The following is a 27,400-nucleotide window of genomic DNA, read 5'->3' as shown; positions in this document are numbered from 1 at the left end:
ATACCTATTTTTTTGTCAGAGCAGCAAAAAATATATTTTTTGGTGTGCCGCAGAATTTTAGTAATGTGCCGTGAGGTGAAAAAGGTTGAAAACCACTGGTCCAGAATGTACTGAAATGGGTGAAGTCCTCTCAAACATCCCCTTAGTCATCTGTGACATTTCCAGCACAGTTTCCAGACCTAGAGAACACACTTCCCCAGACCTCCTGCTCTTTCATAAGCATGGTCTTTTAAGCCTCTCTGTTGTTAAACCCTAGCGATTTGCTCCTAAGCTTCCTGCCAAGCAAATCAGTTACACATCCAGTGTTTCAAAGATTTAGCTCCTGTCTTACTTGTCAAGAGAAACACAGCACAACGATTGAGTCACAGCCAGATTCGGGTCCTAACCAACCACGACTCTGGACAAGGCAATTCACTTCTCTGCATTTTATGTGGGAATAGTACACCCTCCTCCCAGAGCTGTTTTAGGGATTAAATAGAACAAAGCACGTGAAGAGCCAAGCACCCTGCCTGGTCTACTGTTAGCATTTCCTACACATCCATTGTTACTTCTGTTATTCCTACTTTGGCATTAGGCCCTGACAGCCAGGGTCATACCAGAGTTCCTCTGTGGCCTCTACACGGAGCAAAAAAAATTAGGTAAAATTCTAAACTGCTTAAAGTGCCGGACCGGACCATCAACACCAGGTAGGTTGTCTTGGCCGCCTGGCTTCAAGGTCTTATCTCCTCTTTTGAAAGATGCAAAAAGGCAACGTTCCCATCAAAACAGTACTGAGCTGGTGCAGCAGGAACCCCAACACACTCCTGGTCAGTGCTTCCACACGGGGTCAAGGGGAGCAGCTAGTGCTGACTTTGAAACTGTTCAGAGATGTCTGCCAGCAGGTACAACTTCAGCTGTGACCAGTGTGTTAAGCCAGAACAAATTTTTCACAAATTCACACCAGGAAGTGTTTTGTTATGCTCAGCTTTGGGTAAGGTACTGGAGGAATGCAGAGAAGACTATAAAATGTAGTTTCTGACCCAAAGACTATTCCAATATGAGGAAAATGTCTTATGATATAATGTTGAGGCCAAATATCAAACAAAATAGTGTGCACACTAATGGTGACTACATAAAAATATAAATACGGTAAAGGGCCTATAGATAACAAAGGTTTTGAAAAGTTTCATGTTATTTGTTCATAAATCCTATATTTGGACTTCATCTTAAATACCATACTTGCACCAAAAGGCCTAAGTATAAGGATGTTCATTGTGATATTATTTAGAACAGCAAACGAAGCAAACAAAATGCTCAGAAATAGAGGATCTGTTAAATAGAATGGTATTCCATAAAGGAACATTATGCAGACTTTAAAAATAATGATATGGTTATATACTTAACATAGAAGACATTTAGGACAGTTTAAATGAAAAAGCATGACTTTAATGGTTCCATTTTTCTTTACTCACATATCACAAACATACATGCGTATGTGAAAGACAGTCTAGAGAATATAGTCTAGAAAGTTACACCTAAGTATTACAAGTGGTTACCCCTGAATGGGTTGTATCACATAAGATTTTTCTAACAGTTTTATTGAGATATAATTCACACATCATGTAATACACCCAATTAAAGCATATTATTCAATCACCACAATCTAATTTTAGAGCATATTCAGCATTCCAAAAAGAAACCTCCTACTCATTAACAGTTAATTCCTCATCCCTCCCCTAATCCTAAGCAACCACCAGTTGGCTTTCTGTCTCTATGGAGTTGCCTATTCTAGACATTTCCTATAAATAGAATGATACAGCAAGTGGTCTGTAGTGACTGGCTTCTTCCACTTAGTATAATAGTTCTAAGTTTCAATCATGTTGTAGCAATACTTTATTTCTTTTTATTACTGAGTAACAACATTCCATTGTACAGATACACCACATTTGATTTATCTTTTCACCAGTTTCTGAACATTCCTATTTTTTGGTTATTATTATAATGTTACTATAAACATAGAAAGTTTTCTGCAGACATATGTTTTCATTTCTTTTGGGTGAGCATGTGATTTTATTTATTCTATGTTATTATCGACATCTTCTAGTTTTTCTATAACAGACAATACTTCCACAGTTTCCAGAGTACTGCAAGAGTTAGTCAACATCAGCTGTTTGAGTTCTTTAGCCATGAAACAAAATCAAGGCTCTCTTCACGTGCCACTTATGTTAGGGGCATGCACAGACATGCCCCCTAGATGTAGATTTTTGAGAATTTTTAGTCAATGTTGATGCTTAATTTTTTAAAAATACTTTTAATGGGACATGTGCTCCATAAGCCACGTTTTCCAGTTTGCCACGCTCGTCCCCGTTCCTTGCGGCCTCACACTCAGCCACTTTGTTTCCTGTCTGGCCCCTCAAAAACCCAGGGTTGCAGCCCTCCTATGCTCGGAGAAGAAGAGGAAGGTCACTCTCATGTACACATGTTTTCGAGTCCCTTCTTCAATAACACACCGGTTAAGTACAGGTGTGACCCCAGGGAAAGCCAGTAACAGATCCAGGGGATCTGGCCTAGAGGCCTGTTGGCCGTATCTGACCCACAGATAGGTTTGGCTTGTATAGTGTTCAAAACAAATTTCAACAAGCCGACATTTAAACATCAGAAGCCTGCATATAAAAGCTAACTTCTAAAAACAAACAAACAAACAAACAAACAAAACCCCCAACTTCAGCCGCTCTTGAAAAACTGTTCCAAGAGTCCCATGAAGCAACAACACGACTGGCCGGGGCTGAGTAGGAGAACCACCTTCTCCACCACCTTGACCCCCGGCCCATCTTCTCAGTGGCCCGTGGCCCATCTGCGTCACATGCCCAGCCCCAGCGGGCCCCGAGTCCGTAACCCTGTGCCAGCCAGTCCCAGAAGCCGGCCATCCTACAACATGCCCTGCCCTTCCGCACTCTGTGTCCAGGGAGCACCCAACTGGAATCCTGCATTTTTCTCTCACTCCGGTAACCCACCGCCTCCCTGCCAGTGCTGGCCTCACACAACAAAGCTGGACCACAGAGCACACCTAACCATAGCGGGGCGGCTTGCATCTCCCCACCCTGCGCTTCGGGTTCCCAAAACCTGGCATAAAGCCGGTGTGTGAGAAATGATCACAAATGAGGCAGGCCCAGCCCTGGACTGTCACTGCAATCGCTTCCAGACCACTGGGCTCTGTGGCTGGCTCTAGCCTCCGCACTACACACGGAGACAGGAAGTTTACAACCAACACTGTGCGCGGACTAGTGTTCAAATGGCCCCAGTATCAAATGGACAATCACCATACTCATGACAGTAGTGACTACCATCTTGGAGAGTCTTTTGTGCCAACCATATAACTTAGTGTCTCACTGAATCCTAACCTAGTTATGATCCAAAATATCTGTAAGACAGGAGAGGTTATTTTGGTCTTCCTTTAAAAATAAGGAAATTAATCCCAGAGAAGACGAGTGTGGCTAATGAAAAATATATATTTTGTCTTTCCTCCTAGTTACTTAAAATTTCCTGAGTGACAGGAGCATCTTTCATCATTCTTAGTGAGCCCCTTTCCATGGTCCCTGAGTTCATGCTAACAAAGTGACTCTGGAGCCCCGAGATAGTTTCAGAATGAGGGATGGTTACCAGAAAAACCAACCAGGTGATTAAAGGGCTGAAATTTCCAGCCCTGCTACCCCCAAATTCCGGGGAAGTGAGAGGAGCTGGGGGTTGAGTTCAATCTCCAAATGGCCAATGGTATAAATAATCATGCATACACGATGAGATTTTCACTAAAAGCCCTGAATGACAAGGTCCGGGGAGCTTCCGAGTTGGTGACTACATCCACGTTGCACCCCACTCCTTGGACTCTTCTGGACCCTGCTCTATGCATTTCTTCTTCCATTTGGCTGTTTCTGAGTTGTATTCTTTATAATAAACCAGTAATTATAAGTAAAGCACTTTCCAAAGTTGTTCTAGACAAGTACTGAACCTGAGGAGGGAGGTGTGGGAACTCCGGAATCTGCAGGCCGGGCAGAAGTGTGGGTCACCTGGGAACCCATTTGTGGCTGCTGTCTGAAGTAGGGGCAGTCCCATGGGACTGTGCCCTTAACCTGTGGAGTCTGTGCGAACTCTAGGAGTTAGTGTCAGAACTGAATTAAACTGCTGAACACCCATGTTGTGGGGGAATTAGAGAACCACTTGGTATAAAAAAGCTACATGAATTTTTTTTTTCAGGAAAAAAACACACATTTGGTTCAAAAGTGGTGTCGGAAAGCACCACATGATGAGTCACGGCCAAGGCCTCAGGGCTCTGCAAGTGAGCCCTCTGGGAGATTCCAGACTGTTCTCAACTCACCACAGCACTCAGCCCAGTTTCCCAGAAAGGGAGCGGTCTGTGGGAGGGGCAGGGGCCACCAAGGCCACTGAAAAGGAGCACCAAGGAGAAAAAAGGAAAAGCCGGACAGTGTGGTGTCCCGGGGGCCAGAGTACAGAGTCCGCCGGAAAGACTGAGTGCTCCAAAGCAGGCACCTCTGAAATGTTTAGTGGGGGGGAAAGTGAAGAATGACCAGGTCCAGGAACACAGAGGCCCCCAATGCTCCTGAGCAGGGGACCTTCAAGGACAGAAAGTCAGGACAGTGGACTAGCATGAGCGCAGGGAGTGGAGGCGCTATAATTGACTTTGGGGAGACCACACGAGGCTTTGGGGATACTGACACTATCCTACCCCTTGACCCAGGTGATGGCTACATAATCTTTATCATTCGTCATTAAATTGTACATTTACTTTTACAAGTTCTTCTGAATATGCTGTATTTGACAATAAAAGGTGAGAAAAGAGAGATTAGAAGATCGGGAAATCGTAAGGCATATACAGACCTCCCTTCTCTTTACAGGAGTTTGGATGAGCAGGAGAGTGGGAGCCCCTGGCAGCTTTTTTGGTGGTAGGCAAGGAATGGGAGAGGGATGGGGGTGGCGGAGGAGGCAAGTGGCATTAATCAAGGTAAACAGAGGTGAAACAATGAGTGTGCGAGTTTCGAGCTCCGAATATACAGAGAAAAACAAATGTAGCAGAATTGTCCCATAGATTTAAAAAAAAAAAAAAAAAAAAAAAAAAAAAAGGCCCCGGCTGGTGTGTCTCAGTGAACTGAGCACCAGCCTACAGATGGAAAGGTTGCAAGTTCGATTCCCAGGTGGGGCATATGCCTGAGTTGCGGGGCTACCGATTGATGTTTCTCTCACACATCCCTGTTTCTCCCCCTCTCTTTCTCCCTTTCTCCCTGTCTCTAAAAATAAATAAAATCTTTTAAAAAACTCAACTAACAATACCCAATACAATCTCAATGTATTGTAAAATCCAATACAATCTCAGTGCATCAAATTATGCTTATATAAAATATATTCCTTCCATCATCCTCCTTATTTACCATTTTCATGCACATTTGTGTCAACATAGGCTCCTGAAATGACCCATTTTTCTAAATCTCTACCAATCACACCCTATTTCACTCATCAGCTGGCTCCCTTGTGGACAAAAATACTCCCACCACCTCGTTAGAAAAGCACACATCCAAGGCCAACCCTCCGTAGTGACTGGATGAACTGCGACTGACCCTGAAAAACTCACTTTTGCTCTCCTCCCAGAGAACAGATGACCAAGCACCCTTCAGTAAGTGCCACCTCCTCAAGTTCTTATAACTCACATACCCCTTTGCTGGATATGCATACATCTTCTTCTGCTCTAAAAGAATGAAAGTTCTGGAAAGGGTCCCAAAGGATAGAAAGGTGTTCCAAAGTGGCACATCACCACCCAGGACTTGCCCCAGCCGACACCATCCGGGAGACAAGGGTTAACATTTAACTTCCCAGTGACGAAGGTGCATTTTGATATGACGAGAGGAGGTAGTCAACAAGCAGAAAGTCTTCCGTGATTAAAATAGAAAAATTGATATTTCAGAAAGCTCACTATCTAGGTATTTCTGGGGATAAAACCCAGAACGAATTAGTAAGAAATCTGATATATGAAGTTTTTTAACAGATTCATCTCTATCAAATAAGCAAATAAGACAGAATTAAGGGAGTCAAGTCAACCCTGAAGAGAGAAGTCTACGGGAGAATGAGGTAGCTGACGGACAGCAATAAGAGCCTCTCACATGTGCTAAGATGAGTATTTCTGACTGATAGCAGCGACCATTGGTTTGAGTGCTTTTATATACATTGTCTCATTTCATTCTTAAAACAACCTTGTAAAAAAATATATTATCATCGTTACCAGTGGTGGAACTTATGTAGGACTCTAACTGCCTTGCCCCAGGGTCACTGCGAGCCCTTAGGAGCCATCGTGGACTTGAACCTCGACAAGTCTGTCGGACTCAAAGTCCCTGGTCTTAGCCTTTTGGGCAGCCACTTCTTTGTCAAATACGTTTTCCTGCAGATTTCATTCAAAGCCCACCCAGGTCCCTCCCTCAACAACTATTTACTGAGAAAGCTATAGAAACACAGGGATCTGGCATGCCAGCGAACCTTGCCCCCAGGAGACAAGGAAAATGACCTTACCCCACAGAGCTTGCATTTTGTTTGGGGGAGTTGTGTGAGGTTCTCTTTGCTATCTGTCTACTACACTATCAACTCAGGTAACAACTCTGCAAGCATTTTCCTATCAATAACACAAACTTTATCTTAAAAATAGTTGAGACATTAAAAGCGGTCACAAAAACTCAAGACAAAATGCCTCCGGTGTCTTGAGGTTTAGACTTTAAATGTAAAGTTAAATTACATTTTTCTCAGTTTTTCAATGCTGAGACAAAACCGAGTTTTCAACAGACATCAACTTTTTTGGTTCAGTTCTGCTCTTATTTTTCCTCCTGAAACAATTTGAACAACACAGAGAACATTCTGTCAGAAAGACCCTCTGCTCTGGGCACCCCACACGATCACCATGGGAGTGGCCCTGCTAGGCAAGGTGACCAGCTCCGGCCCCCTCCCATGGACCACACTTTCCATGGCGCCACACACATCAGCCCCCGCCACAGGGAGAGGAGCTCTGCCAGGGGTAGCTGGTCTCAGCGCCCTCCACTCCTCCCACTGCTTGCTTAGCAGCTGTAGGGCCCACAGGGTTTTCCTCCCCAGGCACAGAAGGGTGAGGCAGCCGAAGGCTCTCCTGAGTTTCCCTGATTCTCTTTGAGCGCTTGCACATGCTTATTTGCAAAGAAACATCAAGAAAACTAAACGCTAATAAGTTTCCTACCTCATTTAGTGCAGCAAAACAGGTAACACAAGCCTAGGAACAGGGGCCTGGGAGTGCCCAGCTGGAGGTTCCCACGCTGATCGGAGGGTAAGGCTGCCAGAGACGGCTTTTGGAACCCAAACCACAGAGAAAAAGAGGAGGACACATCTCCACTCAAGACTGATCAAACTACTAAACCTTCCTTCCAGCCCTCCCAGTTGCTTTGAATTTAATAATAATCTTAGGCTTTGCATTTTCATTCCTATTTTTAATTCTCCCTGAGTCAATACTTTTGTAAATGGCTTTTGGATCCAGTGTGGAAAATATGCAAAAACGCATTAATTCCATTTTCTCTTTCCCATATTCTATACATACCAACATTACCAATCTTCTTGGAGGATCATGAAATTGAAATGACATTTTTAAAGAAGTCAAATAATTGTTATGATATTCCTACCATTATTGAAGATTCCATTTATGTTATAATTTTATTCAAACCAGTACAGAAATTTAAATTTGTACAGTCGAATTACGATAGAATATTTAAGTATCATAATGAACTGGAACCAATTCATTGGAGAGATTCCAACTTTCCCTTGGAGCCAAGTAGCACCTTATCCTTTCATAGTCAAAGAGTGGTGACTTGTACTCACTGTCAGGTTCCAGTTGATCTGGGGGATCCTCATGTGAAGGTTGAGACTGAACAGAATCAGCAAGACTCCAGTCACCACAAATGCACTACAGCTCACAAATTCAAAAAAGTAGAGGCCTTCACACGGGGAGCACTCCATGATGGTCTCTATGCAGATGAACGCAATCAAAGCCAAAATCTAGGAAGAAAATCAGAAACATACATGTATATCTGTATGTAGTACACATCCGCAGACAAATGTGCCTGCCACATTTAAACAAAACTCACCACCACCACCATATGCAGCCATAGAGTTTTCCTCCGGGGATGGCAGTTATCACGGTCAGGAATATGGCCTGATTCACTTCTTACATAAGTATGTGAAGGTACGGAGCGTTTACCAAGTCCCTCACGTGGACAGCTAAGCCCCCACCACAGTGCCCTGGAACCAGTTAGGTGTGGTGCGGCCCTTGTGAAGAAGCAGAAAGAGACACCTCCACGATGTTTTTAGTTCTATTTCTGCCTCGGGTAAGTGACACTGACTATGCACATTTCTAATTTATAGTCTCTACCCTAAAAATGAGGCCCACTTAATTAATTCATGAGCTATGCTTTTTTATTTAAATCCTCACCCAAGGATATGTTTATTGATTTTAGAGAGAGAGGGAAAATATCGATGAGAGAGAGAACATTGATTGGTTGCCTCTCATACATGCCTCCGGGATTTGAACCCACAACTTAAGATAAGTGCCCGGACCGGGATTCAAGCCTACAACCTTTTTCTGGAGAATGAAAGTCTTTGGTTCTGTAGAGAATTATAAGGAGAGCCATTAGGAGAAGCAAAAAGTATATGCTTAAAAACCCGTATCTGTAATGTGTTGGTTATAACAGAGATGTGAAAAATACCACATATTGTTAGGACACTCCAACCAACAGAGCCACGTGGCCAAGGCACAAGCTATGCCTTTTCAAAGTTTATCATTGGACTTGATCAGTCTGGCTATTGATGAAAACATGGTTAAATCTACCAATAATAAGATCAATTTTCTCTGAAGGATCAAAGTAACATTTTAGCAGTATGTCCCAAGAGATGGGAGATCATAAAGTTAAATAGGCATCAATGGAAATTACCCAGTGAACTTTTAAAAGAAGATTTCAGGAAAAGCAAGAAGCCCAAAGCCTGAGTTAACGGGCGCTGTGATCAAGGAAAGGTGTGGTAGTCTTACACCTAAAACCAGACCAGTCTTGGGCTCCTGGCCTCTGCTTTACTTCTTCAACTGAGCACCTGACAACCTACGGAGCACCTGAGGAGCACCTGACAAGCTATCGTATGTAAAGCCTACCCCGGAGCTTCCAGGCCAGGCCCCGCCTCAAAGGTCAAGGTAGTTTGGGGAGGCAGCTCTGTGGTCCCAGGTTTGCCTTTAGAGCCAGAGACGTCAGCATCACTATGGAGGCTTGTTAGAAATGCAGAACCTCTGCCTCCCTTCCTTGACCTACAGTCAGAATCCGCTTTTCTGCAAGATCCTCAGATGATTAAAGTGTGGGAGCGCCGGAAGCACAGGCTGTTCTGGGGCCCTTCTCCACCTACTGTAGCCCCACTCCTGCCTTGCAACGCTCTACTCGCTGCCACCTCCTCCTTGTGCCTTCCCTGATCTGTCTCTTCCTGCCAGACATTATCTGTTTCCATCCGCACAGGAAGCTTGCTCATCTGTGATCGCATGCTACCCTTTTTTATACTTACCATTGTGCCTCCTGAGCTTTTTAAGGGTACCAGTCCATCTCTCTCTACTCCCAAGACACTAAGCAAAGTAACTTGCATACAGCCAGAAAATGGGCCTCATAGAGCCATTAAAAACACACACCAGCAATTCCTGACGTACCTGTTAGCATCCTACAAAAATGAACAGTTGGCTCTGCTTTTTCCACTGCCAATACTTCCACGCAGGATGACACCCTTTTCTAACAATATGTGGTATTTTTCACATCTCCATTATAACCAACACATTACAGATATGGGTTTTTCAGGATATACTTTGTGCTTCTCCTAATGGCTCTTCTTATAATTCTCTACGGAACCAAAGACTTTCATTCTGCACCTGAATTACATGCCTAACTTGCAAGCAATTCACGAAGAAATAGTTCATATAAGGGAAACTCCTAAGCTATTTTTTTAACCCCCTGTAATGGATCTAGCAATCTTGGGCAAGAAATAACACACTGTACTGATGAGTTACAAATGTTTCTGGTATGCTAACTTCAACCATATTTGTGTGGGAAGGTAACACCTACATTCTTAAATATTAATATAAAAATGGTTTCAAGAATTTGCAAATCTAATAGGCCATTCAATATAGAAGTGAACAAAACAGACAAAATTCCCTTCTCTCTAGCTCATATATCTTGTTTGAAATTGATCTTGGAGAAAGAGAAAGAGAAATATCGATTTGTTGTTCCAATTATTTATCCATTCATTGATTGATTCTTGTATGTGCCCTGACCGGGAATCATACCCGCAACCTTGGCATATTGGGATGATGCCCCAACCATCTGAGCTACTCAGCCAGGGCTCGAGCTCATATTCTAATGAAGAAGTTTTTAAAAATTAAAAATATACTATGTTAGACAGTGATAAGTGCAAAGGGGAAAAATCAAAGCAAGGAAGGAGAATGAAATGTACCCAGGGCAAAAGTGTTTGAAATTTTAGACAGAGTGGCCATGGAAGGCCTCACAGAGAAGGTTCTGAATTTATTAAAAAGTTCACTATGGTTTATCACAAAGGATATTAAAGGACACAACTGAACAGCTAGATGAAGAGATACACAGGACAAGGTCCAGAAGGGTCTCAAACACAGGAGCTTCTCTGCCTGTGGAGTGTGAAGTGCACCACTGTCCTGTCAACCTGAATGCGTTTTGGTTCTCCAACCTGAAAGCTGGGCAACTCTCTAGTTCAAGAGTTTTTACAGAGTTTAATAAGTAGCCTCACCCCCTCCCCCTTCCCAGTGGTAAATGGGGTTGAAAGTTCCAAAACTCTAATCAGTGTTTGGTTCCCCGTGGGTCCTCTGGCAACCAGGCCCCATCCTTAGGTGCTTTCCAAAGGTCATTGCGTTAATCCAAACTCAGGTGTGATTGAAAGGCATTTGTTGTGAATGTCAAAAGACACCGCTTGCCCTGACCTGCATGGCTCAGTTTGCTGGACACTGTCCCACGAAGTGGAAAGGTCGCAGGTTCAATTCCGTTCAGGGGACATGCCGAGGGTGCGCCCCCGGTCAGGGCGTGGTCAGGGTGCATGCACTGACTGCTGTTTCTCTCCCTCTCTTTTCCCTTCCCTTACCCTATCTCTAAAAAACAAATAATTTTTTTTTTTTTAAAAAGACACCGCTTATCACTTAGGAAATTCTAAGGATTTTATGAGACCTGTGTCAGAAATGGAATGAAGAAAAGAACAATATATTTAGTAGTATAAATCACAATAATTCATTATAAGTCACAATAACTCATATGTAGGGAGAAATATAGATACATAAATACACCTATCAGTCCTCCTATTGGTAGGTCTTTTGGTGGTTTCTAATATTCTGTTTCTAATAAGCAGTACACGTTTTTGGCCCACCTTTAGCATAGCAAATGTCAATTTTTTCCTCTAGCACAGTAAATTCTAACCATTATTCCTGAAGTAAAACCTACCCACTGCTCAACAAGAAAATATGGACTCTAAGTTACCCTGGAAGCCAACAACTTCCAGACAAACAAAGAGTCAAAGTCATTCAACTTGTAACAACTTTTAAGTAGACAAATGTCACATGTAAATTTGCACAGAGACATTCAAGAAGACGTCAGTGAGATCATGGGTGCCCTTGGAGAGAGCCCCTTCCTGTAGTACCTACTCATTAACCAGGAGTAAATACTTCCACAGCTGAGAAGTCAATTGACATTAAAAGGCTGTCAGATTTCCACAATTGAAGCAAATTATGATTGGCAACATCAAAAAGCAGGAAGGGAGAAGGGGTTGGTTGATTAAGTTACTATAAAACCTTTTTAAATTTCTTCATCCATGTCACCATCGTTGGGAGTATCAACTGTCAGGACCTCTGCGGAGGGCTGTGGTAATGAACAGCACCACTCACTAATACTCGTGCCTGGCAGGCACACAGTGGGGTTGGAGATTTGTGCTATGAGATTTTGCCAAGGCAGATTTATTCTCACGATGATGAATGAAGCTTCAGAACTTCTGAACTCAGCACTCACCACTCCAACTTCCAGACTATCACAACTCCTTTGCCAAGAGGTGATGGAATAGCGATGGGCATTTCGGGGATTTGGCAAATTAAAGGTTGAGTGAGAGATACGCTAAATTGGGGTTTAGCTTTCACTTCCACGTGTAGTTACTGCAGCTCTCCCACCGTAGGAATGGCTTCCAGATACGCTTTGATCTGACATCATGATGAAGAAACAGGCCCTAAGATTCACAAGATAAATGAGTCCTACAATGCCACAGAAGCATGTGGGCAGTGAAAGAGAAAAGGGGTTTGAAACATATGGAGCCAGAAGCTAATCTGTGGAGAATTCTTTAGATTATCAAATGCATGATACTGTAAGGGGACAATTTCGGTTTTGTCGGTACCTAAATGGAACTTGTGCCCCATCAGGAATATATTTAAAAATGCAGAGTATGCAATTATAAACACACCCTGCATTTTCCCCCTTTGTGGTGGGAATCACATAAAATAGAATTTATTAGAATTCCAGGGTTTGTAGGGCAGAAACCTGTAGCGGTACTACAAAAAGCAAGTACACATGTGTAGGAGATGACAGTACATGCATCCCCATGTATGAGATCACACAGTGGCAAATCTGACAAATCTTGAACTGACAAAGTCCAACAATCCCAAATAAAATGGCACACAAAATTGCCTCCAACACACCTACACATCCTGATGAAACAAATGTTCCAGTAACAAATTCCTACACATATTCATCAGAAAATCAATGTATGTAGTGTAAGAGCATGTTGATTGTATAATGATGACACATGATACACTGCAGTGGCAATCTAAAATCTGAATTTTTCATATGTACACCTACCTTTCAGATTGACTTCATATACTTTTTCAGAATTAACTGGCCATATTAAAATTCAAATATGATCTCTTAGTGGAGGCCAAAAAACAGAAAGGGGACACTTTTTAAATTTGTGATTTAAGTCCTGGCTGGTGTGCCTCACCAGTGGATTGAGCACTGGCCTACAAACCAAAGGCTCACTGGTTCAATTCCTAGTCAGGGCAGATGCCTGGGTTGCAGGCCAGGTCCCCAGTAGGGGGCGTGCAAGAGGCAACCACACATTGATGTTTCTCAAAACCTGATCTACTTCTGAGTTTAGACAACGAAAGGTGAGTGGATGAGACATCTGTTACTTCTGGCAGCAGTCTCTAAGAACCATGAATAATTTCACCACGCTGCCTCCCCTGGCTGCTATGGCCAGGGCAGCCAGCAATGTTCTAGGTGGGGGTGGTCTCTGTGTGAGGCTGTTGGGCAGCCAGCTTACCACTGACCTGAGATGAGTGTGTAACATGGGTGAGAAGGAAACGTCCCTTGTGCTAAACAGTGAGATTTTAAGTTTGATACTACAGCATAATCCAGCTCACGCTGACTAGAAAGGGCACTTTGGCAGAATGTTAAATTTGCACATGTACTGGTTATCGAATACAAAACTGCAAGTTTACAGGATGAATGTTACCACCCCACTCACTCTTAAAGATATCAGATTCTAATGGTTTTATAGACAAACTCTAACCAGATTGTCAAGGTAAAGATATCGACTATGTTACTTGTGCTTGCTTGTTTGTTTGTTTGTTTGTTTTTAACGGGGGAGGGAGGGAGAAAGGAAGGGAAAGAAACATCCATTGGTTGTCTCTCATACACACCCTGACCTGGGACTGAACCCACAACCGAGGCATGTGCCCTCACAGGGAATCAAACTAGCAACTTTTCACTTTGCGAGACAATGCCCAACTACCTGAGCCACACCAGTCAGAGCTACCTAAACTCTTTTAAACAAAACAAAAAATATTCAGAATTTCAAGAATCCATCTATGTGGTTAGGACTGTAAATAGACTTTTTTAAAAATATAGGCTTCTGCTCTGGCTGGTGTGGCTCAACGGATTGAGTGCCAGCCTGTTAACCAAATGGTTGCCAGTTCAATTCATCAGCTAGGCAAATGCCTGGGTTGCAAGCCAAATGCCCAGTAGGGGGCACGAGAGAGGCAACCACACATTGATGTTTCTCCCCCTCGCTTTCTCCCTCCCTTCCCCTCTCTCTAAAAATAAATAAATACAATCTTTAAAAAAAAATAATAAAATATAGGCTTCTATTATTTTTTGGAATTTCTACAATAAATATGTATTTTTATTTTAAGAATGAAATATACTATGTATAAACACTTTTTGAAACATCCAGGTTTATTGTGAGTAAAATGTTAGTGTCCTCTAAGAATCAATCCTTAGTTGTTTTGAAAACATTCAAGAACATTATTAAATGACAAAAACTTTAATGGAACATGAAAGTCACTCTGCAAGTCCATGTTGGTCCGATTTCTTTATCAGAAGAATTCATCATCTCTGAAGCCTCCCTGACAGCACATAATCCTATATCCTGGCCACCACTACATGTAAGCTGCAGCAAGTGGGCACAGAGCAGCCTCACGGCCAGCACAGAATGAAAAGGCAGAGCTCACTCTCATTAATGTGAGTAAGAGGAGCCCCCAGGGAGTAACAATGTCCCTAATATCTACAAAGACCTCTTCAAAGGTTAGACAAAAATCTTAATCTTCCTTAATCACCAGTTTATCAAATGATCTAATGTAGCTCTTTTTATTTTTTTAAGAAAGCTAAATGAACTTCCGGTCAAGACAGAGGTGTAGGTAAATACACTTCACCTCCTCACAGAACTACAGCAAAAATTACAACTAGACTACAAAATAAATATCACCCAGTTTTGTCAGAAAATCAAGCGGTATGGAAGTCCAACAACCAAGGATTTAAAGAAGCCACGTTCATCCACATGGGTAGGAAGCATGAAGACACGGAGTGGCGCAGAGGCGTGGTGGGATGGGTGGTACCACATTGACATGGGTGGATGAAAATCGGGAGGGATACCCCTGGAGCGAGCCATCCCGGCCCCACACCAGACCACCCAGCCCAGGGTTCCAGCACCCGGAAGATAAGTCCCCATACCACCTGGCAACCAGTGGGGGTGGGGAAGGAAGAGGAAAATGCAGATTCTCAGGAGACTCCTCTTAAAGGGCCCACGAAGGTCTCAGGACTTCAGGCAGACCCACGCCCTCTGGGATTCAGCATCAGAGCAACAGCTGGAAGGGCACCGGTGGCATACAGGGGGAAAGAGAAGTGACTGGCAACAGGGCAGGTATCGGGAGACACCTTTCTCCTGGGCAGATCGCCAGGGGCCAGGTAGTGGCATTGTCTCCTCTCTGAGCCCTCCCTCCCACAGAGCCACAAAGTGGTGAAATGGGTCCCCCGCCCTGGCGATTACCTAAGGCTCCGCCTCACACAATTTACAGCTGCCTTTTCTACCATAGGCCACACTAAGAAGACAGGGAGGCAAAGCAGCTCTACCTAACACACAGAAACAAACACAGGGAGGCTGCCAAACTGAGGAGACCAAGAAATATGGCCCAAATGAAAGAACAGAACAAACTCCAGAAAAAGAAATAAACAAAATGGAGATAAGCAACCTATCAGATGCAGAGTTCAAAACACTGGTTATCAGGATGCTCATAGAACTCCCTGGGTACTGCCACGGTATAAAAAGGACCCAGGCAGACATGAGGGTTGCATTAGGCGAAATAAAGAAGACTCTCTAGGGAACCAACAGTGGAAGAGGATGAAGCTGAGAATCAAATAAACGATCTGAAGCATAAGGAAGAAAAAAGCACTGAATCAGAGCAGCAAGAAGAAGGAAGAGTTTTTAAAAAACAAGGATAGCATAAGGAGCTTCTGGGGCATCTCCAAACATAGCTATGTCTGAATCATAGGGTTACCAGAAGGAGAAGAAAGAGGAAGAGCGAGAAATTGAGAACTTATTTGGAAAAATAATGGAAGAAAACTTCCCTAAGTTGGTGAAAGAAATAGACATACAAGTGCAGAAAGCAGAGAGAGTTCCAAACAAGTTGGACTCAGAAAGGACCGCACTAAGACGCATCATGTTAAAATGCCAAAGGGTAAAGATAGATAGAATCTTTAAAGCAGCATGAGAAAAGCAGATGGTTACCAACAAAGGAATTCCCGTAAGACCGTCAGCTGATTTCTCAAAAGAAACTTTGCAGGCTAGAAAGGACTGGCAAGAAGTACTCAAAGTGATAAAAAGCAAGGACCTACAACCTAGATTACTTTATCTAGCAAAGCTATCGTTTAGAACTAAAGGGCAGATAACAGTGCTTCCCAGACAAGGTAAAACTAAAGGAGTTCATCATCACCAAGCCATTATTATACGAAATGTTAAAAGGAACTATACAGGAAAAAGAAGATAAAAACTACGAACACTAAAATGGCAACAAATTCACAACTATCAACAACTGAATCTACAAAAGCAAACTAAGCAAACAAGCAGAACAGGAATAGAATCACAGATATGGAGATCACAGGGAGGGTTATCAGCTGGCAGGGGGATAGGGTGGGGGGGCGGTGAGGTGGGGGCGGGGGGGGGAGGGCATAAGAGAAAAGGTACAGGAATTTAGAAGTACAAAAGAGACGGGAGAATGTTAAGAACAGCATAGGAAATGGAGTAGCCTATGAACTTACATGCATGGCCCATGGGCATGAACTAAGGGGGAAGGGGAATGCTGTTGGGAATGGGTGTACCAGGCAGAGGGGGACAAAGGGGGATATTTTGGACAACTGTAATAGCATAATAAAATATATTTTAAAAAAGAAAGAAAGAGAGGCAAAAGAAGAACCCTTGGAACTTAGGAGACAGAAAGGTAAAGAATGTGTCAGGGGAAAAGAAAGGGGGAGGAAGAGGGCACCTCTTTTAAATATACATACGAGCAAAAATCACAGCATGTAAAAACGATTTGAAAATGTCTACAACAACGTGAATCTGTAGTGGCTCAGTGGCACTTGGAGGCTGCTTGCTGTACTTCGGAGTCTCAGTTCCAACCCAGCCAACACCCCGCCTTTCACACACAACAGACAGAGAACTAGCCAGGTGCCAGGGGCTCAGTGCCCAGGGAGGTGATGAGGTTTGACGGATGGAGGGTCCCTGAGGGCTTGGGCAGCAGAAGGCTTTAGAAGCTTTGGGAGAGCACTGGACTCAGGTGGCCTTAGAGGAAAAATAGGGAAACATTTGTTTGAGGTAGTGCCTCGATTTCAAACTGAGTTACTTAGTTGGGGATGAGGTAGAGGGTAGGGACGTAGTCCCTCACCAAAATAACTCTGCTTTTATGTCTATATTCCTATTAGCAGTGGTTCCTAAGCTTTTCTGACCAAAGAATACAGCACCTGTTAATAGCCTCCTGAACTAACGCTCTAGGAAGCATAGTTTGCAAATCATCGGTCTGGCTGGCGTATACATTGTGCTTAGCTGTGGTCCCCATTACCATACAGCTTTGGAGTTTCTTATGCTACTTCCCTCATAACTATATCCTTGGTCTCGGGTACTCAGAGCACATCGGCATATTAACAGCTCTAAATGGCCACAGTAAAAAACCTGTATGCCTCTACTGAATGCAACATTACGTGAACACAAATTTTTCCCCCTTGGTACACCTATTAACACTACATCACGGTGTTTGTAGGAAAACCAGTTGGGAAAACATAAAAAGCATGTGCTGGTCAGCACTCCAGTTTGTCAGGTCATGCACAGTTTAAGTGCGCAGACTAAAATACAGAAGCTCATTTACCCAGCAGGGTAGCAACTACTGAGGACCCTGAGGACCTTGTTAGCTGAGTGATGAACACACACACCCACAGCAGGGTTCAAAGTACCTTCAGAATCAAGCCAAGCTCCAATCAACTCTAGCACATTCAAAATTAAAATGTCTCTCTTCCCACCAATACTGAGAGAAATATTTGAAAGAGGAGACATGGCTTGTGTTGAGCCCAACAGGAAAGTTGTTAAACTGCTGTTGGAAGACCTCATGATATGCAGAAGAAGCCAGAGAGGGCAGTGAAGGGGCGAGGAAGTGACTGCACTTCAGAAACCTGCTCCATTCTCAGTCGCAGCCATGCTAAGATGAGATCCTGGAGCCAGAACCACAGAAGAGGCACAGGCCTTTCCCCGCCATCTTTCTGAGTCCTGAGGCCAGGGGTTTTAAGCTGCTCTAGTATGCACGTGTCTGTTAAGTGACAGATCATATTAAATCATAAGCTCCCAGGCCGTGTTGTACGGTCTGCCAAAGGGGCTCAAATAGCTAGCTGTGCATGCCAGGCACCGCAGAATAACAATGCCTTGCATTTAGGGAGCATCAGTACTGTAAGGATGGTCTCAGGTCCTGTGCTGGGCACAGTTCATTCATTATCTCTGGAACTCATACCCACTCAGGAAGCAGGTGGCACCTCCATCGTGTTGCCCAGAAGGTTTGCCCAAGGCTCCAAAGCTAATTCCTCCCCATACCTTGTTCTCCTACACCAACTGACTAACATATTCAGTCTATTCCTTCCTCATACCCTTGACCATGGGGACAACTCTCACTATATCATTTCTGTCTTCAAGGAACACTGTATGAGACCCAGGGTACCAGTGCAACTAGGATCCCTGACAAAGCACGCAACCTGACTACCCATTCTCAAAGGGATAGAACTACTACCGTATTTTTCTAAGACAAATAATCCACGAATTGCTCCCCTCAGGGGAGGCCATCCCATGAGGAAGTTTTAAAATATTACCCTCCCCTCCCCAAGACAATCAAGCAATAAGCAAATATTTTTTGACTTCGACTCACACAAGCTTAATGCAGGCATAAATTATTTAACCTACAATCAATGTCTTTGCATGTGAACTTTGGTTCCATTGTTTTTCTCCAGCTAAATAAACAGTGTCCAACCTATGGATTTGAGAGATGCAGAGAATGAAAAGGAAGCTACCTGCTCTGGAAGGGCAGGGATGCCCTCAGGTGCTCACGCCACCCAGCTGGCAGGGAGCACTAATTAGGCAGTAGGATTAGTTAAGCAAATGAGCTGGGGGCACAGGCAAATAAGTTCCCTATTGTTGAGAAGAAAGAGAGAGATGAGGTTAAAAGGGGGAGGCTGCCAAAGGCCCAGGGCAGTCAGGAGAAAAGAGGCAGCTGAGAGGACCAGGGCAGTGGCAGCCCTGCCAGGTATGCCCAGCTGGCAGTCCAAGCAGCCGCACCCCAGGCAGCCACACCCCAAGCCGCGCTTGCTTCAAACCCCTGAAGCCTTTGTTTCATTTGAGGACAGAAGGGCTCGAGGGCTGTTGTGGCTCCAGAAAGCCGTCAGCTCAGTTTGGTCTGAACCTGGCCCACATCACAAGGCCTATTCAACCAGTGCTCCTAAAACATTTTTCAAGCTGGGTTCTACTGTGTAAATAATTTTGCTATTTTGGAATCCTAAAGCCAAACATAAGTTAAGAGCTGAACTCAGGAGATTGTATTTCAACTTCTTTTTTTGGCAAGACTCTCACCTTTAAATAAATTATTATACTTAGAGCATAGCAAGCACTAATGTACACATACTAAACCCACCGGTTACTTGTCGACAATAGCTCGCCACAGCAGATCACAGTCTCGGACACATTAAAATGGGCTTGGACAGCCAACTACCTAGAGCATATGGACAGCATTACTCAGTGAAGTGCAAAATATTTTCTTGTTTTTTAAAAAAAGTCCATAAAACCTTATTACGTGGTTTGATGATATAATTGCACATGATTTCAGAAAACCACACGACGGTCAGCATCTTTCTTGCCAAAAGAATACCCACAACATTTTACTGCAAATGCCACGCTGACCAAAAAGCTATACACTTTCAGACTATTTAAATTACTAATGAAGCACATGTCGAGGACAAAGGAAACGAGCTGCCTTCAAACCATACACATCTGAAGATGTTTAACTGTTCCTAGCCCTCATGTTTTCTGTTCCCCCTTCCTCTCTCACATCCTAGCTTCATGGATAAAGCAGAAATCTCAGGGAGTGGCATCATATCCCCACGTTATTCAAAAGCAAATCCTTCCTCCTTTCCTCCTCTCTTTAATTCTTGGGCACCTCCCTACCCTAACATCTCTGACAAAACACCTCAGCCGAATGGAAAGAAGAGCACTGCTTTTCTCACTGAGTGAGAAACAAGAAGGCCAAGAGTAGCTTTTTTCCTAAAAATTTAATTTAGGCTAAAATAGTGAACCATAAATCCCAAGAATCCAGGAGCCAGGAGGTCCACCTGGAAAACCCAGTTCTGCTGTGAGACCCGTGACCCCAACAGCCCCAGCACTGCTGTATCATCCAACTGACAGAGGTCCAGGAGGAGCCTCTTTAAGTGGCTAAACTCGAGTTTGCCGAGGTCCTTGCCACAGACTTAGGGACTTTTTGTGGATTCAGGTACCTTTCTCCCTACCTTACCACACAAATTCAGCCGTCTTTGTAAATGGTGTCCCCTAGCTCCAGAGACAATGTAAAGAGTGGCCCCTAAAATGTGTGACCTTGTGGTCCTCCTAAGAAAATCAGTATTTGCTAAGTCCTTCTACTATGGGTCAAATGTTATGCTGGGCATTGCCATAAGCATTCTCTCATTTAATCTTCACTCCATTCTGTGAGGAACATGGTTGATTTGCTTGTTTTTAATTGAGATATAATTCATATACTATAAGATTCACCCACTGAAAGTGTAAAATTCAGTTGTTTTTAATCTGTTTAGAGTTACACAACCATCACCATGTTATTGGGTTGGTCACAAAGTCCATTTAGTTTTTTCCGTAAAATAAAAGACACATTTTTCATTTTCACCAATAACTTTATTGATCTGGGTATTTTGAGTATGTCAGCTATCTCCAGTTAGTGGCTTCTAGAGGCCAAAGGTGGTGCTAAATATCTTCCAATGAATAAGACAGCCCCACAGCAAAGTATTTGGCCAAAATGTCAATAGTACCAAAAAACTTCACAAACCACTTTTGACACGTTTGATCAGTCACAGCACCTTCTCCATACACTGCACAAATCTTTTTTAGCACTTCGGCTGTATTTTTAGCTTTCTTGAAATATTAAAGCACAATATGCCAAAATTTTGTGTATCTTCATCCATTTTCAGTATTAAAATGGCTGCACAAAAATTCACCTATTTTGATTTTTTTTAAATGCATGCTGATATGACAGCTGTCACAATACAATCTAACAAAATTGTTTCAAATGAAGTTAAAGACAACTAAGCACTGCCAGAGCCATCGTACAGAAAAAACTAAATGGACTTTTTCGCCAACCCAGTAATTCCAGAACATTTTCAACAACTCAAGAAGAACATGGTTTTTAATCACCATCCTATTGATAAGAAAAATGAGGGGAAGATGTTAAGCAACCCATTCAATATCACAAAATCTCGTTAACAGCCGAGATAGGTTCGAACCCCGTCCCTGAACCCTTTACAGCACTGGGCACTGCTGATCACCTCTCCACCCACCCTTGGCTTCCACTGCTCCCTTCCCATCCTGCCTCCCCTCAAACTGTGGGTGCTCCCTAGTGCTTTGTCATGCTGCTTTCTCAGCAGATACACGTACCCCACAGATGCCTCTGCTCTGGACTCCCACTCTCAAATCTACTTCTATCTAAGCTGCGGACTCCAGCTGCAACACTCCCTGAGACACTCTCCCCCACATTGGGCAACTCTGCCCAATTGTAAGATGTCCCCCAGGGACCCACAAATGTGAGCACAAAAATCCCCCTCCTGACTCAGCTAATGGCATCACCAGCCATTACCACGGTCACTTAGTACAAAGTTCCGAGTTCCAATTTCAACTCTGCCACTAATTAGCTCTGTGACCCCATGCATGTTATCTCTCTTCTCCAGACTGTATTCATCTGTGAAATAAACGGGGACAATTCTTATCTCATAGGGTTTGCTGCAAGGATTAAATGCAAAATACTTGGTGCCATTCCTGACAATAGTGAGTGTTGAATAAATGGTAGCCATTATCATTACTATGGGCAAGTCTAACAGAACTCAGACACCACTCCTGTTTTCACGAAGCTGAGTCTGGCGGAGAAATATGCTGTAGCATGTACCAGAATTTCCTTCCTTTTGAAGGCTGAATAATATTCCATTGTATGTGTGTATATACTACGGTTTGTTTATCTGTTCATCTATCAGTGAACACCTGGATTGTTTCCCTCTTTCGGCTATTGTGACTAATGCTGCTATGAACACAGCTGGACAGATATCTGCTTGAGTCCTTGCTTTTAATTCCTTTGACTGTATACCCAGAAGTGGAATTGCTGGATATATGGTAATCCTATTTTTAATTTTTAGGAATCATAAATTTAAGCATGAGATAAAAATATAAATAAAAAAACTATCAAATCTTACACTTGAATAAAATATATTAATATGAACTTATGTTTCCTTTTTTTAAAATCGCTGTATCCACCAAAATGGCCTAGAAATAATAACAATGAGCACCTGTAACGCCTGGATTGAGATCTCTAAATATTTTTTCCCATGAAAGGACTAAGAACTTCTAGGAGAAATGACAGATTCCAGGACAGGAAATACACAAAATAAGCAAATCAGAAAGCAAGGACTCTATCAAGGATGAATGAGGTTGTGTCAGGACACAGGAGTCAACTCAAGGGGGCTCCCATGGCCAACAATGGGATAATATAAACATACATACATGAAAACAATAACATCCAAATCTTGGTTTCTAAATAGTATCACTTTTCACTCAAAGGAACCAAGGCTCCTTGGAGAATTCCAAGGTGAAGGAGAAGACGACAAGCCTGGAAATCTTATGTCAGAGAATAAAGGGAACATGCCTAAAGGGCATTAGAGCCACTTCAAAGGGGCTCCCACTGGCCAAATTTGCAACAACCTGAGCATGTAAATAAATAACGACAGTTAACTATTAAAAGCCATGAATCAAGTATAAACCCATGAGTCCATACTGATATAAATAAACAGGGGAAGAGGAAAAACTCGTCCTTTACAGTTGAAAATCCAGCTAATAAATATTGAAGGAAAGTTGGATTTATAAATTTGTCATTTGGCAACCATCATAACATAACTTCATTCAAGCCAAGAATCATCAATGAATATTAAAACTAAAGGGTGTTCAGTTTAAGAAACAACAGGATATTTACATAGTTTATAAGTATCTTCTCACAAATATACTTACTAATTACCTGGGGGGAGTAACTTGACAGTGGAGAAGCCTAGCAGGCATCACTTCAACCAAGTTCAGATCACCAGAAATGGAACAAATCTACATCACTTGCTTTCTATGGTATCCCTGACAATACCACAAAATAACCAGGATCTAAATAGAAGAAATGTCAGAAAAACCCAAATTGAGGGACATTCTACAAAATAGCTGGCCTGTCATCTTCCAAAATGTCAATGTCATGAAACACAAAGGCTGAGGAACTATTTCAGACTCAAGGATATTAAAGAAATGTGACAACTGAATGAAACACATGATCCAGAATTTTCTTGTACTACAAAGAACAGTTTTGAGACAACCAGGGAAACATGAATAAGGTCTATTGTTTAACTATAGTATTTTATCAATGTTTATATCCTGATTTAGAGATAAAGAGACACCAAGTCTGCAATGTACTCTCAAAAGACTTAAATATACATATACACATGTATACATTCACATACGCACACATAAACAGAGAGAGTAGTGATACAGCAAATGTTGGTAAAAAGTTAACATTTGGAGAATCTAGGTGAAAGTATATATCATTTTATACTGCTCTTATAACCTTTCTGTAAGTCAGAAATTATTTGAAAATAATAAGTCTTTTTACAATGAGCACAAAATACTGAAATATATTAAATACATAAAAATCCATGAGTTTGTGTTGATATTACAAAGGGGGGAAGCTCCATTGTTCACCTTCAGAGATAGCTGAAGCATCAGCTTGTAATTAGGAAAACTGATAAGTAAAGGAAAAGTTATCAAGTATGTTCCATGCCTTTCCTGTACAAACTGTATTTAAGGGAAATCATATGGATGATGAGGAAAAGTTCCTTACAGAATTCCAGCTAAAATGCAGAAAGAATGATAGAATTAGAAAATCACCATTTTGTAATGGACCTAGAACAAAGATTCTCAATCCAAAACACTAGAAGTTGTTAACTTTGCTAGACTCAACCTAACAATATTCTTTTTATGTCTGTTCACTTATCAAAACCATCCTTCTAACTCCCATTCATATCATCCCCCACTAAAGCTTTCTCTTGTTTTTTTCTTCAGCCCAGATCACTCTTATCCCTCTGATTTCCTGTAGTTCTTGGTCTACGCCAGTGGTTTACATACGTGGCTCATATAGAAATCTTTTCAAAATTCTGATACCAACACTATACTCCAAAACAAGATTTCTCACAATCTGCTCTACTGGCATTTTGGACCACACAGTTCTTTGCAGTGGGGGCTGTCCTGTGCATCGTATGATGTTTAGCAGCATCCCTGGCCTTTACCTAGTACTTGACTCAGCTTCTGTGATAGCAACCAAAAATATCTCCATATATTGTCAAATATCCCCTGGTGGGCAAAATCTTCTTCCATCTCCAAAGAGAACCACTGATCTAAGCCATCCCCACCAATGGCTGTTAAGCTATACTGATGCAGGCATTCCAGAGGTACACACAGCAACATGGGAGAATATCTCAAATGCATCACGCTAAGTGAAAAAAAGCCAGACTCAAAAACCTACATACTTTGTGATTCTATTTATGTGACATTCTGGAAAAGGCAAAACGATAGGGATGAAAGCAAAATCACTGGTTGCCAGGGGCTGAGTGGCAGTAGAGAGAGGGGTGGACCAAAAAAGGGGCAGAATGAGACAATATTGAGGGATGATGGAACTATTCTGTACTTTATGGTGGTGCACACATGACTCTACATATTTGTCAAAACTCACAGAACTGTACACTATAAAAAATAAAATTGTACGTAAATTTAAAACATAAAATGCTGTGAAAGTCAATTATAAAGAGAAGCATACATAAAATAGTCATGTTATACAGCAATTTGTACTGTGTGTGTATACACACCCATATGTATATATGTTAATGGATGCACAAACAAAAGTGTTATACACAGTGTGAATGGTGCTCATCTCTGATAAGATTCCAGGAAATTTGTTTTCTTAAGTTACTGGTATTTTTCTAATTTTTTTCCTATAATAAATTAGTATTGCTTGTGTGATTTCTTTGAAAAGTAATTTTAAAACAAGCAGATAAAAAGATTAATGCAGGCTCCTCTGAAAAGCCTCCCCCTCTACGCTTCACCTCTGTCTCCTCCAAGAGCTTAACACAGGCTGCCCTGTAGCCTCATTCTCTCTGTAGCCTCAGCCTCTAAGCTGAATGCAGAAATACCCGACTTCCTTAGTCCTGTGTTTACTCCAGTTTATTGCACAGGGGCACCTGCCTCAGAAATCATGTCTATCTGGTTTCCTGCTCTATCCCCTCCCCGGATGTGTACAGTAAAAAGCTAGTCAATGACTGACCAACCAATGGGGAATAAACAGGCATCTAATAAATGACCATTAAACCATACCCACAGGTAACTGAACACTATCCAAAGGGTGATAATTAATATTTCATGTCATCCTAGAACAGGGGTTCAGGTGAAAGACCTTTGGAATGGCCCCTGCCCATTTACGTTTCTAGCAACTATTTGAGAGGAAACGCACAGGGTGGGCTTATCATTTGCCATATTGGCACATAAGATATTTGAAATTGTTAATATGTAATAGGATAAGCTTCAAAATTATCCCAAGAGCATAGATGGCCAGGCGGATGCCATGAGATTGACTCTAACTGACATACATTTGAGGTTCAAAGATTTAGCTGTAGGGATACAGAATAGAGAAGAATGGCAGGAGATTTTACACGGTATTGGTCATGCTGAAGCTAAGTGTCATTAAAGGATGAAGTGAAAGACTTAAATTTTGGTGGCATGGGTTGAGCTGATAGGTCACAAACCTTTTCCTTACCTAGGATGATCCATTTTCACATCTGCAGGCAGAAGTCTATACATTAGTCTAAAAGATATTAAGTCCAAGTCTTATTAAAATGGATATTTTTTATGATTCCATGCACATTCCAACAATATCCAGAGTGATATTTTAACCATTACCCTATTTTAAAAACAAAAACAAACAAGAAAAGAACCAAAACAGCACAGCATTATGATCTATCTGTAGCCCAAGCAGACCAGGGCCCCAGCAATCTGTAAGCCAGAAGCCTATTTGCTATAGACAATAAAAATAAACTAGAAAGCTTCCAAATATCACAATTTTGGAATCCCAGTTAAGTGCACTCCACCCCATCCATCCCACTAAATGCTTCTATAAATTTGGAAACAATGCATGCAACAACTTATTCCATGACTCAGAAAAATAAACAGTAGTAGGCAGATGGGGAAAATAAAAATTGAAAGTACCACTGCACCAGTAGTCACTTTCCTATTTTTTCTCTAAAATTCCCCAGTTTACACTCAGGGACCTATAGGATAATCCCAAAAGGTCTACTATTTGTGTGATTGGAATCCCCAAAGTAGAGGAGAAAGAGCACGCAACAGAAAAAAAGTATTTGAAGAAATAAAAACAGACAACTTCCCATACTTGGCAAAAGAAATAAATGTAAAGATTTAAGAAGCTCAGCAAACTCCAAATAGAAAAAAAGTAAAGAAATCTATGCCCACATGCATCACAATCAAACCACTGAAAATTAACAAAGAAAAAGTCCCAAAAACAGCCAGAGAAAAATTATGCATTAAACACAGCCAAAAAAAAAAAAAAAAAAAAAAAAGATTCAAATGATGTAGATTTAACATCAGAAACCAAGGAGATCAAAAAGTGAAATAAGGTTTTTAAAGTGCTGAGAAACAGGTTGACAACCAAGAATTATATTTCAGCAAAGCTAACCTTCAGGAATAAATGTGAAATAAAGACATTCTCAAATAAAAGAAAATTAAGAGAACTCTTAGCCAGTAGACTTACTTTAAATGAAATGCTAAAATTTCAGAACTTCAGATTGAATAAAAATGATACCAAAGGGAAACTTGGAACATCAGAAATGAAAGAAGATCAACAGAAATGGTAAAAACCTAGGTAAATATAACAGACAAGTCTTCTCTTAAGTTCTTTAAAATATGTATGATGGTTGAGAGTAAAATTTCTAACTGTCTGATGGGTTTCAATGTATATGATAACTGAAACAAGGAAAGAGGGAAAAGAGGCAAATGGACCTATGTAGTGGTAATGTTCTATATTTTATTTGAAGTAATAAAATAGTAATTATAATTAAAATGTAAAATGTTAACGTTATGTTAATTGTGTATATAATTATTCCTAGAGCAAACA

General features: G+C 41.9%; 1 protein-coding gene across 1 annotated transcript in view; it reads right to left on the bottom strand.

Moving 5' to 3' along the window:
* The window catches only part of CMTM4 (CKLF like MARVEL transmembrane domain containing 4), a 49,432-nt gene that overhangs the window by 3,318 nt on the left and 18,714 nt on the right, over positions 1-27,400 (bottom strand). The window contains exon 2 of the mRNA XM_054579351.1: positions 7,873-8,049. Within this exon, the coding sequence (XP_054435326.1) occupies positions 7,873-8,049 (177 nt within the window). The remainder of the gene's footprint in view (positions 1-7,872; positions 8,050-27,400) is intronic.

Source organism: Pteronotus mesoamericanus, unplaced genomic scaffold (genome assembly GCF_021234165.1).
Source record: "Pteronotus mesoamericanus isolate MK-2021 breed Mesoamerican mustached bat unplaced genomic scaffold, CSHL_Meso_final contig_52, whole genome shotgun sequence".
Lineage (NCBI taxonomy): Eukaryota > Metazoa > Chordata > Mammalia > Chiroptera > Mormoopidae > Pteronotus > Pteronotus mesoamericanus.
The sequence above is the reverse complement of the archived record's forward strand: the minus strand, read 5'-3'. Positions and strand labels throughout refer to the sequence as shown.